At 35.3% G+C, this 17,747-nt stretch overlaps 1 protein-coding gene across 6 annotated transcripts in view; it reads left to right on the top strand.

Moving 5' to 3' along the window:
• Window positions 1-17,747, top strand: part of DMXL1 (Dmx like 1) — a 174,868-nt gene that overhangs the window by 92,938 nt on the left and 64,183 nt on the right. For all 6 annotated transcript variants that reach the window (XR_002727748.3, XM_023197351.3, XM_023197327.2 and 3 more), the window contains 7 exons: window positions 165-330; window positions 1,134-1,395; window positions 4,024-5,114; window positions 6,227-6,418; window positions 9,596-9,672; window positions 11,666-11,793; window positions 12,308-12,556. Coding sequence is in view for 5 of the 6 variants with exons in the window: in XM_023197351.3 (XP_023053119.2) it covers window positions 165-330; window positions 1,134-1,395; window positions 4,024-5,114; window positions 6,227-6,418; window positions 9,596-9,672; window positions 11,666-11,793; window positions 12,308-12,556 (2,165 nt within the window). In the remaining variant the exon portion in view is untranslated. The remainder of the gene's footprint in view (window positions 1-164; window positions 331-1,133; window positions 1,396-4,023; window positions 5,115-6,226; window positions 6,419-9,595; window positions 9,673-11,665; window positions 11,794-12,307; window positions 12,557-17,747) is intronic.

Raw genomic sequence — 17,747 nt, 5'->3', positions numbered from 1 at the left:
TATAATTTTTACTGGGAAAAGGAGCAGGTATATAGTAAGGTATGAACTGGCAGATGTTTCTATTGAGCCTTAGCCAAATCCTAACTTTAGAAAATTGATTCTGATGTAAAAAAAATTGTATTCCAAAATTTTCATACCGTTTTTTTTTTTTTTTTCGTTTATAGAGCTGAAAAAAACACCAGGATGACACAGTTTTTTGGACACAATTTTGAGGATGAAAGGTGGCGTAAAGCAGCTTTAAAGAATGCTTTTTCTTTGCTAGGCAAACAAAGATTTGAACATTCTGCAGCATTTTTTCTTTTAGCTGGTTGCCTCAGAGATGCAATTGAGGTAATTAATGAAATTTAAATAACAAAGAATAGCAATGTCATCTTTTAAAGCTCTATAGTGCTTAAATTTTAATTTTTTTAAATTCAACTGTATTGGAAATAACACAAGGCCAAATATCTAAAATAACTGTTACTATTTAATAGAGACATTTAAAAATTTGTTAACTTGAATGGTATTTATACAGAATTAAGATTAACCAAATAGTGTTTGTTAGTTGGTTGAGATAGGTAATTGATTTGACTCTTAAGAATATTCAAAAAATTAAAAGGTTTGTCCTACCAATCGAAACTTATTTGAACCCCATATCTGGCTCTGTATTATTTGATGAATGTTAGAAAATCCTTAACTGATTATTTCTTAGTAAACCTTAAAAAAATTATGAATATTTAAGATATGGCATTTGTCCCAAACTGTCCTTTTGCTCAGAGTTTCATACAGGTAATTCAAAACATCTTTTTAATATGGAGACTCAAGTCTCCCGGGGTGGATGGAAAATAGTAGAGGTTCAAGACAAAAATAAAATAATATAGCTTAAGTTGACATCATTTAAATTATCCATTATTTCCTCGTTTAGTTTAATTTTTGCACATATATATATTTAGTACTAGAAGGTAGATTTGCACATATTAAATATTGTCAAGTAGATTTGGTAAAAGCAAGCAGCATATGTTTTGTTTCTTATCCTTCTTTGCTAATTTTGGATATTTATAAAGCCTTATATTTTTCTAGTTATTAGTGAGTTAACTGAATTTATACTAAAATGAAACCTGCTCCTACTTATTTAAAAACAATTTTTTTTAAAGGTATGTCTTGAGAAATTGAATGATATTCAGTTGGCTCTTGTAATAGCAAGACTGTATGAGTCTGAATTTGATACATCTGCAACATATAAATCTATTTTACATAAAAAAGTTTTGGGAATCGATTCTCCTGTCAACGAACTGTGTTCATTGAACATAAATATGCATCATGATCCTTTTCTTCGGAGCATGGCATATTGGATTTTGGAAGATTATAGTGGTGCTCTGGAAACATTAATAAAGCAACCTATCAGAGAGAATGATGGTAAGCTGCACTTCTAAGATGTTAATGATTAAGAGTATTATTGGTAATTGCTACATGTGCAGATCACTCTATTAGGTGGTAAGGGTAATACAAACAAATTGAATTCATGGTCTTTATAACAGTTTTTGGTTGGTTGTTTGGTTTTTTTCTCCAGAAAGATAAATCCTTTGAAAACAAATAACTTTGGATTTTCTGTTTTTACCAAATAGATTTATTGAACATAAATATTGTCAACACTTGAATGTAAACATATTGAAGAAATACTGCTATAAAACCAGTTTTTAAATCTTAGGTTGAATTTAGTGTGTTTGTCAATCAGTTTTAGAATTCTGATAGTGAAAAATGTGTTCAGTGTAAAAAAAGGTTGACTTAAGTGATATGACTAGAAAATCTTTAGCTAGATAAACTTTTTGACTGTCTTGTTATAAACTGGTAGAGCTTATGTACTCTTTTGAGTCTACTAGTACCTTTTCTTTTAGAAATCCTCTTTGTTAAAGCTTTCTTAGAGGCCAGTATAAAATGGAATTCTTTATATAGATGCATATAAAAAGGAGATTTACTGTTCAGATATTTTTTCATAGATTGAATTGTGTTTGGTAGCTGATAAAATACGTATTATATTATTTGGAATACTAATTGGAAAAGGGTCTAGTTTATAGATTGTTATGTGATATCATTTAATCAGGAAGTGGCCTTTGTCTTACTTTCTAAACCTTTGAGAAAGCTGGGTGACTCATTTGTTTAAGTCTCCTAGCCATTTAAGCTAAAGATTTTCAAACTAGCCTCTATGTAATGAAGGAAAATGTAAATGCCTTTTGCAGCCACTTTCTAAGTGTTTTTATTAAAAAAAAAAAAAAAAATTTTAGATGCCGTATCTTGCTTTGTTGCCCTGGCTCATATCAAACACCTGGCGTCCAGCTGTCCTCCCACCTTGGCCTCCCAAAGTCTGGAATTACAGGCATGAGCCACTGTGCCTGCCCTCCTTTCCCTTTCCCTTCCTCTTTCCTTTTCTCTTTTCTTTACTCTTTTCTTTCGTCTTTCTTTCTTGAGATGGAGTCTCACTCTCACCCAGGCTGAAGTGCAGTGGCGCTATCTCAGCTCACTGTAGCTTCCACCTCCCTAGCTCAAGCAATCTTCCCACCTCAGCCTCCTGAATAGCGGGGACCACAGGTGTGTGCCACCGTGCCCTGCTAATTTTTTTGTATTTTTGCTAGAGATGGGGTTTCTCCATGTTGCCCAGGCTAGTCTTGAACTCCTGAGCTCAAAGTGCTGGAATTATAGGCATGAGCCACCATGCCCAGCCCTGACCCACCTTCTCTTTTTTTTAGACGCTCTGTCACCCAGGCTGGAGTGCAGTGATGCTATCTCGGCTCACTGCAAGCTCCACCTCCCGGGTTCACACCATTCTCCTGCCTCAGCCTCCCAAGTAGCTGGGACTACTGGCGCCCGCAACCACACCCGGCTAATTTTTTGTATTCTTAGTAGAGATGGGGTTTCACCGTGTTAGCCAGGATGGTCTCGATCTCCTGACCTCGTGATCCGCCCGCCTCGGCCTCCCAAAGTGCTGGGGTTACAGTCGTGAGCCACTGTGCCCGGCCTGAGCCATTGCGCCTGACCTTTTCTCATACTTACACGTATTCATGTAAAAATTGTATTTTGATTTGGGACTAGTACATTTGTACATTTTTATATACTTTTATTATCAATTAAACTTGTATTATTCTAGAAGAAAATTGCAAAAAATAATAATAGTGGCTTGAACCAGAATGATTGGAATGGAGGCAGAGAGATGTGGTTGGGTTTGGGATATGATTTTAAGATTGATTAGATAGGACTGGATTTGATATGGAGTGTGAAGGAATTAGGAGTCAAAGGTAACTCTTGGCTTTTTAGATTGAACAATAGGTAAATGATATGGGGAAGTATTGTTTTAGATCATGAAGCTTTCTCTGATGAGGTGAACTTTGAGCAGAGAACTGGTTGAAATGAGTTAATCAAGGTAGATATAGGTAAAGAGTGGTTTTAGTCAAGGGCACACTAAGTAAAAAGGCCCTGAAGCAATACATGTAAGTGGAAATGAAATGTAGGCTTTTGGATATAGGAGTTTAGATTTTCAGTGTGAAGTTGGGACTGGAGATAGAGATGACGTCTAAGTTATCAGCGTGTAGATGTTATTGAAAGTCATGGAACTATATGAATTCAACTCAGGGAATATAGATAGAAAATAAGTCAGCAATTAAACCCCAGGGGACTCTCAGCGTTGAAAGGTAGGGAAGATGAGGAGGACTAGCAAAGCAGACTGGGGAGAAGTATCCAGGGAAGTAGGAGAAAAAGAACTAAGAGTTTATAACTGGATGTTTTAAATTATCCTAGAATGTTACCTGAAGAGATTTGTTTCAATGGGAAAGAAGCGTAATCTTTGTTTTCTTACTTTGTTAGAACATGTCCATTATAAATGTGATGCTGTCTCTTCAGTGCCATGGATTATTGTGGCCTATTAGTAAAATGTTGTCAAAAGACCCTGTAGATAAAGGTGTCATAGTAGAGAGAGAAAAGAGACCACGATACAAACACACAGTTCAACTCTTGAACAACTTTTCTTGGCTCATAAAATGAATTTACTTTCAGATCAAGTTTTATCAGCCTGTAATCCTACAGTTTTTAATTTCTACAATTATCTAAGAACACATCCTCTTTTGCTGAGACGTCATTTTGGATCATCTGATACATTTTCCACACATATGAATCTAACAGGAAAAAGTGGACTGGCAGGAACAATTAATTTAAGTGAAAGACGATTATTTTTTACTACTGCCAGTGCTCATTTAAAAGCTGGCTGCCCAATGTTGGCTTTGGAAGTATTATCAAAGATGCCTAAAGTCATCAAGAAAACAAGACCTTTTTGTAGAGCTTCTAGTTTTCTGGATACTAGTAAAGACAGTTCTCCTTCTTCTCCATTAAAGTTGGATGCAAGAGAAGATAAGTCTTCTGCTGTTGATTGGTCACAGTCACTGATAAATGGTTTTGGATCTTCTTCAGAGGGTTCCTCAGAGAAGCAGTCAAACTCCACTCTTTCTTTTGACTGGAGCCAACCAAGTGTTGTGTTTCAGGATGACTCTTTAGAGTTAAAATGGGACAGTGATAATGATGAAGAAAATGAGGATGTCCCTATTTCAATGAAAGAACTAAAACCTTTACAGAGAAAAACAGATAAAAAGTTAGATGACGTAAGTTCTAACTACACAGAATCTTTCAGCACACTAGATGAAAATGACCTTATAAATCCATCAGAAGATATAATTGCAGTTCAATTAAAATTTAGAGCATGTTTAAAGATTCTCACAGTAGAACTTCGTACTTTATCTACCGGCTATGAAATAGATGGTGGAAAATTGCGTTACCAACTATACCACTGGCTTGAAAAAGAGGTGATAGCTCTTCAGAGGACTTGTGACTTTTGCGCAGATGCTGAAGAACTACAGTCTGCATTTGGCAGAAATGAAGATGAATTTGGATTAAATGAAGATGCTGAAGATTTGCCTCATCAAACGAAAGTGAAACAACTGAGAGAAAATTTTCAGGAAAAAAGACAGTGGCTCTTGAAGTATCAGTCACTTTTGAGAATGTTTCTTAGTTACTGCATACTTCATGGATCCCATGGTGGGGGTCTTGCATCTGTAAGAATGGAATTGATTTTGCTTTTGCAAGAATCTCAGCAGGTATGTAATTTACTTGATAGTCAAAAATAGTACATGTCTAAAACTGTTTTTGATGTTGGTTTTTTGGTTTTGAATACTAAGACTTGATTTTCTTCATTACAGTTGCTTTAGGGAATGCTCCCTTTTGTGTGGTCCTTCATATTATGAATTAGTAAAGTTGGGTATTTATAGTAGTTTCAGGCAATTCAGTATCAGGCCTTATGACCTGCACTTAATTCACACTCCAAAGTGTTGTCTGAATGCCTTGCAGGGTGATAGACTTCTTATTGCAAGAGGATATTGTCTTTTATTTTTTCCTTCTCTCTCCCCCGTCAAATGTCTTTTTTTTTTTTTTTTTTTTTTTTTGAGATGGAGTCTTGCTCTGTCACCCAGGCTGGAGTGCAGTGATGCTATATCGGCTCACTGCAAGCTCCACCTCCCGGGTACAGGCCATTCTCCTGCCTCAGCCTTCCGAGTAGCTGGGACTACAGGCACTCGCCACCACGCCCAGCTAATTTTTTGTGTTTTTAGTAGAGATGGGGTTTCACCATGTTAGCCAGGATGATATCGATCTCCTGACCTCATGATCTGCCCGCCTCGGCCTCCCAAAGTGCTGGGATTACAGGCGTGAGCCACCGTGCCTGGCCAATGTCTTATTTTTTTTTTTTTTTGAGAAGGAGTCTTGCTCTGTCGCCCGGGCTGGAGTGCAGTGGCCGGATCTCAGCTCACTGCAAGCTCCGCCTCCCGGGTTCACGCCATTCTCCTGCCTCAGCCTCCCGAGTAGCTGGGACTACAGGCGCCAGCCACCTCGCCCGGCTAGCTTTTTGTATTTTTTAGTAGAGACAGGGTTTCACCGTGTTAGCCAGGATGGTCTCGATCTCCTGACCTCGTGATCCACCCGTCTCGGCCTCCCAAAGTGCTGGGATTACAGGCTTGAGCCACCGCGCCCGGCCTAATGTCTTATTTTTAAATATGATTATTGGAATGCAGACTTCTTCACATCCCTTCTAAGTTTCTATTATGCTTTTATTTTTTAATTGTTTTGAAGTGTTTTAGAGAGCCCTTGATTTACTGAAGTAATGGTTTGTAACTATAAATAGTTGGTTAACGTTTTATCCCTCTTTGTTTTTAAGGAAACGTCAGAACCGCTATTTTCTAGCCCTCTGTCAGAGCAAACCTCAGTGCCTCTCCTCTTTGCTTGTACAGCCAATGCCAAAACAGTAGTTGCCAATCCATTATTGCACCTTAGTAATCTAACACATGATATTCTCCATGCCATAATAAACTTTGATTCACCACCCCACCCTGATACCCAAAGCAATAAAGTAAGTATGCTTGGTTTCAAGCTTTTAATTCATCTATACAGTGATAAAACTGCAAGATAAATATTCAGGTTTTTTTTTTTTTTTAAAGTAATTTTAAACATCAGACTAAGCATATCAATTGTTACTTTATCAAGTTTATGTTGATTCCTATTAAAGAAATCTTCTGGTTGTAGACTGGCTTATCTTACTCATGTTATTTATACCCAATAGAGTTCTTGAATTTCTTTTTATCACAATGCTTATTTAGTCTAGCTGCTTTGAGAAAAATAGGTGAATATGAGTGATTCCTTTAGTAGTACATTTAACCAAAAAGCTCATTGTTTTTTAAATATAGAAACTTAATATTTTAATGTAAAGGCACTAGTATGCAAATGAAGTTTTTCCTTATTAATATTAAAGAAATCCACATTTTAGGGATAATGTGAACTATTTGCCCCCATTATTCCTCTAAGGTAGGCAGTGCTTTGTGAACCAGCTACAACAGAATCACCTGCATTGCTTGTTAAAAGTCTGGATTCTCAAGTTCACTCCAAACTTATTGAATCAGTCTGTGAGAGTATGTCCTAGGAATGTATATTTTTGAAGATGCTCCTTGTGTGATTCTAATGCATGCAACTAATTATATTGTTATAGTTAATTGTCTAATCCACCAAAGCATCCTATTCATCATTGCTCTACTTTATCTGTTGTTAATGTCGTATTGTATCTTTACTTTCCAGACATATTGAAATCTTTTGAAGTATAACTGACATTGACTATTTTCATATATCCCTAGAGTTGTTTTTGAGTGTTTGTTTTTTTAATAGACTGTCATGTAGCTCTCATCCACCTCACAGGTTATATCACACCAATTCGATTTTCTGTTTGCCTGATGGTGGACTCTCCTACAATTTTACCCTCTTTAGTTACCTTAATCCTTGCAATTGAATTTCACTACTTATTTTTCTGTACTGCTCTGTAGTATAAATGTCCATAGTGCTTATTATACAGTTTAGAATTTAATTTCTTTCAGATTGTGCTCATTTTAGCCAAACTATATTTCATATTTAAAACTCAAATTATAGCATACCTGTGGTATATCAGTTAGCTTTTGCTGCTTAAGAACTGTCCTGAGGCCAGCGTGGTGGTTCATGCCTCTAATACCAGCACTTTGGGAGGCCAAGGTGGGCAGATCACCTGAGGTCAGGAATTGGAGACCAGCCTGACCAACATGGGGAAACCTTGTCTCTACTGAAAATACAAAAAATTAGCCGGGTATAGTGGCGCATGCCTGTAATCCCAGCTACTCGGGAGGCTGAGGCAGGAGAATCGCTTGAACCCGGGAGGCAGAGGTTGTGGTGAGCCAAGATCGCACCTTTGCACTCCAACCTGGGCAACAAGAACGAAACTCTGTGCTCACCCACCACCCCCACAAAAAAAAAAACCTGTCCTGAAACATTTGTGGCTTAAAAAGCCATCATTTATTTTGCTCATGATTCTGTGGGTTGGTTCATTAGTTCTTTGGTTTGGGCCAGCTGTACTAATGTCTGGACTTTCTCATTCATCTTTGGTCAACTGGTGGGTTAATTGGGTTCTAGATGATTTAAGATGGTATCATTTACATTTCTGGTGGTTGGCACATGTTGACAGCACTGACAGGAGAATCTGAGTCATATATATCTCATCCTCCAGCAGGCAAGCCTAATATATTGGTCTGGGTTCACCAAAGAAACAGAATCAGTATGTATGTGTATGTATATAATGAGAGATATATTATAAGGAATTGGTTTATGTGGTTTTGGAGGCTGAAAAGTCCCAAGATCTGCAGTTGGCAAGTTGGAGACCCAGGAGAGCTGAAGGTGTAGTTCCAGTCCAAATCAGAAGGCCTGAGAACTAGGAGAGCTATGATTTCAGTTCAGGTCAGAAAGTCAGCAGGCTGAAGACCCAAAAAGAGTTGATGTTTTAGTTCAAGTCTGAAGACAGGAAAAGCAATGTCCCAGCTCAGTGCAGTTAGATGCGAGTTACTCAGCCTTTTTGTTCTTTTCAGGTCTTGTCAGTTGAGTCTACTCACATTACAGAGCACAATCTGCTTTAATGAGTCTGATTCAAATGTTTGTCTCACCTGAAAACACCTCACAGACACCCAAAATAACGTTCGATCCAATGTCCGTGCACCCCATGGCCCAGTCACACCTAGATTTTTTTCACGTGGTGGTTTCAGGGGTTCAAGAGCAGCAAGAATGTAATTTGCAAGGCCTTTTGAGGTGTAGATTCGGAACTCACACTTTACTTCTGTTGGCTCCTCTTGGTCGAACAAGTCAAGCCCAGCTCAGATACAGTGAGTGGAGAAGTAGGTCCAGTTCTCTCATGCAGAAGCTGCAAAATATTGTGATCATTTTTGCAAGTCCCATGCACAGTTTTTGTCATCTTCAATTTTATAGTATCTTTTAATTCATACCACATTTTATTGACATTTCAAGGAAAATTTGGCAATTAGATTTGATCTGTCATTCTCCATTTTTATCTACAAAAAGACTGGCGTACTTCACAATCAGAGTATTCTAGTCTAGTTTGCTTTCTTACCTAGCTGAAACTTCTCCTTCATCCTCAGTTCTACCTAATGTTATGGCCCTTGCCATGCTGTATTTAGAGTCTTCTCTTCCTTAAAACAAATGCCTGACTTCACTGCCTTTCAGTTACTGCCTTTAATACCTTATATCCTTTCTCTTTTCTCTAGTTTCACTCTCTTCAAATTGTTTTCTAAGGTAACTAGGATATGTGGTAGCATATTCTTCAGTGACCTGTCCATTGGTGAACTGTCAGTTATCAGACTGTCTCTTCATATTTTGTTTGAGGAAAAAGCAGATTGAGTGTTGGAGGGCTTACTTTAATACATGGTTCATGCTCTGCTGGAGAGCTGACATCTGTTCCCCTTTGCTCTAGAAAAAGAAATTAGGTAGCAAATGTGTGTTTTATAATTTCTGCTAAAGGCTTCAGTGTGTTTTGTTTAAATTTTCTGTAGTGAGACTCATGTAGATAAAAATGAGTGTTATAGAAAAAATGGAAATAGTTTATGAAGGCAAAGAATCAAAAATTTTTTCATTCTTTTAAAACTGCTGATTATAGTAGGTCTTGAAAAAAAAAAAACCTGTACTTTAAAAAGGTTATACTTAAAGTAATTTTGTTTTTGTTTTCCAGGTATATGTAATGCATACTTTAGCAGCCTCACTTTCTGCTTGTATTTATCAGTGCCTTTGTGGTAGTCATAACTACAGGTAACTATCTTTTTATGAAATTTAAGAATGCTTACAGTAAGCAGTGAGGTTTCATATTTTGTATGTTAGTGGTTTAGAACTGTTTAAAAAGTCTATTTTAAATAATGCAAAAAGCGTATGGTTGAAATTTTGAGTACTTTTTGTTCATCTTTGAAATTTTTATGGCAAATGAATCTCAAACCTTTATTCAGTATAACTTATTTAGCAGCCTATTACTGATCACTGCCTTATGTCCGACATTGTGATTGGCACTGAGAATTTTAATGCAAATAATAAAATAAGGTCTATTTCTTAGGGTCAGTCTAGTTAGAGACAAACATGTGAGCTGATAAATGATATGTATGTAATATGGCATAGTACTAAAATGGTAACTACAATAAAACGGTAGATAGTAAAAGGCTGAGGGAGCACAGGGGAGGGAGTAACTTGAAATTGAGAAAATTTTACCAAATAATTGATGTATAGGATATTTCTCTGTATTTCTCTTTATGTTATAAAGTTTTACTGTAATTTATCTAGCTTTAAAAAAATAAGTTTGTTACCCTTTGGGGTCTTTCTATATCTATCTTTAGTTCTTTGAAATACTCTATTTCTTCAAATATTGTCTCATCTCTTTTCTATCTTTCCTGTTAAACAGATATTGCAACTTCTGGGTCATTTCTTAATGTTCTTTTAACTTTCCCATCCTGTGTTCTTTTCCTTTATCTCTTTTTGTTTCATTTCAGGAGAAATTCTAGCTTCATTTTCCAAACACGGATTCATTATTCAGCAATGTCCTGTCTTATTTAGCAAGAATTTATATTTTAGAAATACTGTTTTTGTTTTCAAGATCTCGTTTAATTTAATAGTTGCTTCTGTTTCTATAACATTTCTTGATTTAAAAAATTTTTTTGAGGATGAAGTACTTTAATTTACTGATAAATTGGGTTTCTCAGGTTAAGATCTTTGTTGAGTTTGTTATTTCTTACATGGTGTCAGCCTTCCTTATTGATTTTTGGTTGTCTGTCAATGTTATGTTTTTGAATTTTCTGTGGATAGCCTTACTTACCACTCTGGTTTTGTATTTCCCAAGGTAGCTTCAACTTGATTTCGTTAACCCTGATCCTTCAGTAATTCACTTTCTTATTATTTAGGCTTTATTTTCATTAACTTCTTCTTCTCTTTCCTAGCTATGATTTCTGTAGGAATGAGGGAGGTTTTTTTTGTTGTTACTCTGCCATCTTGAAACTGGGAAGCAAAGAGAAGCTACAAAGGCATCACAGTGTTATAACGAATGAGATTTGCCAATCATAACACATTTACACCAATAAATGTGCTATATTTAAGTATTATATTCATGTACTTAATGTTTGATGTAGGCATTTCTAAAGGACTTAACATAATTCCTTATACCATTTTCTGTCAGAATTATTTCATAGTTTATGTCAAGCTGCAAGTTTTTTTGTTCATTCATCTGTTAGTCTTCGCTTTGCATCTTTTACTTGGGGAAGCTTATTCTGAATTCTCAAATTGTGTGAAATACTCCTTTATTTTGCCTTGATAGCATCGTATGCATAGGTTTCATCTTTTAAGAGCAGTATGATAACATTATTTGTGTTTTGTTCCCCCATTAGAGTAAATTTTATGGGGACAGAAACATTGTTATTCCTTATATACCTAGTACCTGCTACAGTGCCTGATGTAGGGTAGACTAGCCATTATACATAAAAGGGAGCCTAAAATGACTTCATTTTCAACCAGATAACTATGTTTTTAAGTCAAATATGTAAGCTTGCTACTTGTGGTACATAGCGATTTAGTTTTCTCGTTTGTACTTACTCTCTCTTAAAATGTGTTTTAATTTGTTTTCATATAGCACTAGACTGTACAGTATACTACTTAGATGTACTAGCAGTATAATCAATAAACAGAAATTGATAGTCTTGAAATTAGATCTGAAACATGAAATTATTATATACAGTTTATAGATTTAAATATTGTTTTCTTCTCTTAGTTCATTTCAAACAAATCAGTTTACTGGAATGGTATATCAGACAGTACTGCTTCCTCATCGACATTCTTTGAAAACAGGAAGCTTAGATGAAGCAATAACTCCCAATACGTCACCAGCTCAATGGCCAGGTATAATTTTTATGTGTAGATCATTTTTTTCTTAGTCTTGTTTATAATCTTAGATAAGTAAAAAGACGATTTTAGTTTTGCCGCATGATAATCATTATTAAATATTGTTAGAATTGATACCAGTTCAGTATTCACCACTCATTCTGAATTATGCAGTTACTTAACATTAGTATTCCCTTGATCATTATACTAATATGACTCAAATGTTTTGTAATACCGGTTTTTAAATCATTTTGCTTTTGTCATACTGGAAAAACATGTCTATGAAATTTTATCTATCAGATCTTAGTCATTAAAGATTTTAATGTTTAATGTTAAAGATTTTTAATGTTTCTCTCAAATAGCCCATTTGTGCATTAACTGTAATAACCGCTACTACTCTATGAATCTAGGGAAGAAAATACAGTATTAAATCCTGATACAATACATTTTTTCCTAAAATTATAAAAATATGATTAATTTTTAATTTTAAAAATTTATGGTCAGTGACAGCTATGTTTGTTTGTTGTTCTAGGAATAACTTGTCTAATTCGACTTTTGAATTCTTCTGGCGAGGAAGCCCAGTCAGGGCTTACAGTCTTGCTCTGTGAAATTCTCACAGCAGTGTATCTTAGTCTCTTCATCCATGGCCTGGCCACACATTCAAGTAATGAGCTATTTCGGATTGTGGCCCATCCTCTAAATGAAAAAATGTGGTCCGCTGTATTTGGTGGAGGTGCACATGTTCCTAGCAAAGAACAGACACATTCAAAGGCTTTACCTGGTGAGTTTTAAAAAATTTTTTTAAGACTGAAGCTTTATTTATCTGAGTGATATCATTCTCAAATGTAATTACGTTTTAATTTAGTTATAGAAAGTTCTTGTTACAGACCATTTGTGAAAGTATGAACAAATAGTTATATGGTGAAAATACAATATTAAAGTTACTGGTGCAGTTTTTAATCTTTAAGATATTCCTATACCAACAGTTAGAACGATGATCTTATGTAAATTTATTAAATATTTTACTATTGAAACTTTCATCTGTTTTGAAACACACTGTAAATATTGGTTTTTGTTCTATCCCAAATACAGATTCTTTCTTCTTTCTTTGGCAGGAAGGCACTTTGCTATGCCTAGCCCCCACCAGGTAGTGGTATTCTCCATGGAATGTGTGGGCTTTTCCAAAGCTCTTTCAGCCATCAGTTCTCATAGCCCTCCCAGTCTTGCAGGCAAGATATGAGCTTTAGAAATAGGCTTTTATCATTCAGCTTGCTTTGTGTTGTTTTGAGGGGCTGGGGTACAGTGGGCCAGTTTTATTTTGTTTGGCATTTAGAGAAAATTGAGAAGTTTCCTTTGATCAAGCCATATTTTTGATTTAAAACAATGATTAGCAGTTTGGAAAACTATCTCTGCTATTTTATTCTACTTTTAAATTCTTTGTTTTTTATATTTCTGACCCTTAGACTTGAACATTTTAAAGTGTGTAAAAATGAAACACTGTCAGTGCTAATCATAGAAAATCAGACTATGGCTTGAAATGGCTAGAAAAACATTTCAAATTAGGCTGCTTTATGATTTGCATAGTATGATTCCGGCCATTAGAGTTTTTGGATTTCTAAGTGTTCATGATGAAAAGTAAATATTTTAAGTGAATATTTAAGTGATTTAAGTGATGAAAAGTTAATATTTTATTCTAAGTGAAAAGTAAATATTTTAAACAATTATATCCCCTTTTAAAAACTTTCTAATGTTAAAACTGTATTTTTTTCATGTGTCAGCCCATGTGTGATAATCTTGGTTTTTCAGTTGTGGAGGGCATGAGGAGTAGGTTTATTTTTAATATATAGTACCTGAAAACTTATTTCATTCTATACTGATGTTGAATAAATTGAAAATGTTAAATGTTTTTCCAAAAAAAAGCCCTATGCATACATTTAAGACAGAAGCTCAGCAAGATTATTTATCTCTTTATGAATTTTCATTCACTTCTTCCCTGACGTTTACACTGAACATATGCTTGGACATATAGGTGTATGTGGACTTGGATATTTATGTTTTGGGAGGTCAAGCAGCTGGTGAGGGACATGAGAGAGTAAGAAAAACTTGAATTTGGCTTCGTTATTTAGGAGAAAATTATTGCCAAAATCTATACCATGATTGATCAATATTCTTTGAATGAAGCTATATTAAAAGGAAGTTAGAAAAATTATTATCTTGTTAAAATATTTAAAAGTTATTAGTAGCAATGTTGGCATATATTATACTTTTCAAAAGCAGTTTCCACTAAGCTGTGGCCCTGCATGACTATATAGCAAAAAATCATGATGGCCTAGCTTTTACTTCCTCTCCTTAATTGAAATTGTTTCTTCAGTTACCTAGGACTCTCATACTTTCTAGTCTGGGTCCTGCCTCTTTCTTCCACCAAGAAAAAACAGGCAGGAATTCCTTTATGTATAATACTTACCATGAGGCAAATTCAGTTTATAACTTAGAGCAGAGTTCAATCAGCTTTTTCTGTAAGCAAATACATATTTTAGGTTTTGCAGTCCATTTGGTATCTCACAACTATTTAGTTCTGCCCTTGTAGCACAAAAGCAGCCATAGACCATTTGTAAACAGATGAGTATAGCTGTGTTCTAATAAAACATTATTTATCTGTTGGATTGCAATTTGCCAACCCCTGCTTTACAAGTAGAAGCACTTTGTTATTGCTCCATTTGAAATCGAATATTTGCCTTCCCTGTTAAAGGAATTTCAGGTTTTAAGAACAACTACAGTTAATGTTTTGGGACATAGAGTTCACCGTGAGTCTCTTAAAGTATTTGACCTAACCACAAATTGTATTTATGAAATAGGATAAGTGGGCCGGGCGCAGTGGCTCAAGCCTGTAATCCCAGCACTTTGGGAGGCCGAGACGGGCGGATCACGAGGTCAGGAGATCGAGACCATCCTGGCTAACACGGTGAAACCCCGTCTCTACTAAAAAAAAATACAAAAAATTAGCCGGACGAGGTGGCGGGCGCCTATAGTCCCAGCAACTCGGGAGGCTGAGGCAGGAGAATGGCATAAACCCGGGAGGCGGAGCTTGCAGTGAGCTGAGATCCGCTCACTGCACTCCAGCCTGGGCGGCAGAGCAAGACTCCGTCTCAAAAAAAAAAAAAAAAAAAGAAATAGTGTAAGTGGCATCAGAGGGATAATTTATAATCTTCCCTGCCGTGGCCCTTAGCTTCCTTGAACAAATCTAGGGGCTGATACTGTTTTTGCTGTTGTAAAGTACTGAATATGTAGAATGCTAACATGACTTCTCCAGAAGCCTGATACCATCCTGCCTAGTACTCATCCACCTATCACACTTCAGTTATTACTTTGATGACTGTTTTATTTCTCTGGTCCCTGCCATTTGCCTTAAATTAAACTTATTTACTTCTTCTTTTTCTTCTTATGCATGTCAGATTTCATATGCAAATTTACCTTATTTGCCAGATTTACCTTTGCTTATTAAAATATTAAATATTTTTAGTTTTTGTAACATTCCTTTTCTGTTTTTTAAAAAGTTGTTTATTGTGCTTTTTGTATAGATTTTTTTAAAAGACTAATTTCACATGAAATTTGACTTGGACTGTATTTATACTTGAGATATCTGAATTCAATTAAGGAAAAACTTTCAAAGTCAAGGGAAGTAAGATCCATAGCTCTGTTGAGTTTAATTTGAAATTAAAAATTGGTAAATTAATTTTGACCATGTTTTTAATATGTTCTGAGAAAAATTCATTTGTTAAGACTGTGATCTTGTTGACGTAAAATGTTAAAAAAGGGGTAAATTATTGCTAAGAAATGTCCAGATATCCATAAAAAGAAAATGAAAAATACATTCTTACTCACTAGCCATCAGGTCTCAATTTCTTCCATTTTTCTGAGCACAGATGTATGTAAAGAACCTGACTGAAAGTCCAGGTTGATCTTTGTATAAGGTTGGTGCAAAAGCAATGGCAAAAACCAGTTACTTTTGCACCAATCTTATTAACCCGTCCATTACATAAATTATTTTGGGGAGCCATTATAAGTCCGTCATAAGCTGTATCCTACCACTTATTTAACCCCAAGTAAAAAATAAAGTGACCTAAAATTATCTGCATCTATATGTTTAGCCTCAATCAATAATAAGGAATACTGAAAATATATTGTTCACTTAGTGGTAGGGCTAGATAGAGTCATATCTAGGTTATATGGTGCTCATCTGTCCTTGAGTACCCAGAAAGTATTCTAAATACAATCATGGAAGTAACTGAAGGAGTACTTAAAGAAAACATGAATGGTACAATTTGTCCATTTGCTAACCAGAAAAAAAGGAATATATTCACTGAATAATGAAAACTAAAGGCCTGCTGGTTTCAAAGCCGATCTAATTGGAAAAGGAGCAGGAAGGCTGGGTGTGGTGGCTCATACCTGTAATCCCAGCATTCTGGGAGGCCTAGGTGGGCAGATCACCTAGGTCAGGAGTTTGAGACCAGCCTGACCAACAAGGTGAAACACTGTCTCTACAAAAATTAGCTGGGTGTGGTGGCGCACGCCTATAGATCGAGCTACTCGGGAGGCTGAGGCAGGAGAATCGCTTGAACCTGGGAGGTGGAGGTTGCAGTAAGCTGAGATTGTGCCACTGCACTCCAGCCTGGGCAACAGAGCAAGACTCCGTCTCAAAAAAGAAAAGAAAAGGAGCAAGAAGAAAGAGAAAGGGAAAGAAGCGAAGGTCCTATGGAGTAGGGATCCACTGAAAACTAGAGAGAGAAAATTTCAGAACAGAAAGTCCACCAAGACAAGGAACTACTAGCAGCATTGGCTTTTAATATAAAGTTCAGAAATCTCAGTTTTTCAAAGGCATTATTATGTTGCCCTGAAAACTTACCGAGGCAGGACAGCAACCTGATAAATTTTAGGTTGTAGGTAAGCAGTTCTGTGTGTTTGGATTACTGCTAATCGTAATTATAATGTCCCAAGAGTCTAATTGCATTAAGTAATGTTCAATATACATTGTTGACCAAGGGAATAAAACAGTGTATTTTAGAAAAGTCAACTTGAATCCGGTTAAAATTAATGTATATTTAAAAAGTTTTATCTTTTAAATTTGGCCAGTGAAAGCTGATAAATCTAGAATATTTCATCTTCCTGACTACTCAAACCTGTGTCAAAGCATTGTATTATTGAAGATGAAATACATGTATGTTGAAACACATTGTATATTGAAGACGAAATACATTGTATATTGAAGATGAAATACCCTTAAACATGTTTTCTAAAAAGTGTTCCATAAGTTTCAGTACTGTATTATGAGAGGAATTTGAAAGCCATCATTTGTTTTCCTTGTTCTGTTATAAATTTGGATTTAAATTTTCTTTGCAATGATGGCCTCATGAACTAGATTATATTTCATTCTATATAGCTATTATATACTTAACATCTTCTTGTAATAACATAATATTTAAAGATAACTTAAGCTTCATAACTGAAGAAAATGATAGATTTTTATTAGATTCTAGTCTGGCAGGTCAAAATTCTTAACAAAAATGTTAATGTACATGAATTAATTTTTAATCAAATTTTTTTTGTGAATTCCACTTTATATATTATGGAAGAGTTTGATTTTTCTAATTAACTAAAACTGTAGTGCAGGTATATGTTCATGGAGCTCTGAATTATTTTGTTATTATGGTCGATTTTTAAAGAAGATAACCAACTAAGCAATAGCAATTTTCCAAAAATTACTTTTTCTGCTAACAGTTAGAAATCCATACTTTTGCTTTTTATTCTATATTATAAATAAAACATTTTTAAGAAATTTTATTGTGTTTTGTGATACTTGCATTTATATGAATTGTGAATTATCTATCTTAATAAATTCATAGTAATGATTTTTTTATGTCTCCAAGTTGAGAAATGGAAATATAAAATAAATATTTTATTTGTGGTAAGCATGT

The sequence above is a fragment of the Piliocolobus tephrosceles genome, chromosome 4 (genome assembly GCF_002776525.5).
Source record: "Piliocolobus tephrosceles isolate RC106 chromosome 4, ASM277652v3, whole genome shotgun sequence".
Lineage (NCBI taxonomy): Eukaryota > Metazoa > Chordata > Mammalia > Primates > Cercopithecidae > Piliocolobus > Piliocolobus tephrosceles.
This window is presented reverse-complemented; position numbering and strand designations above follow the sequence as displayed.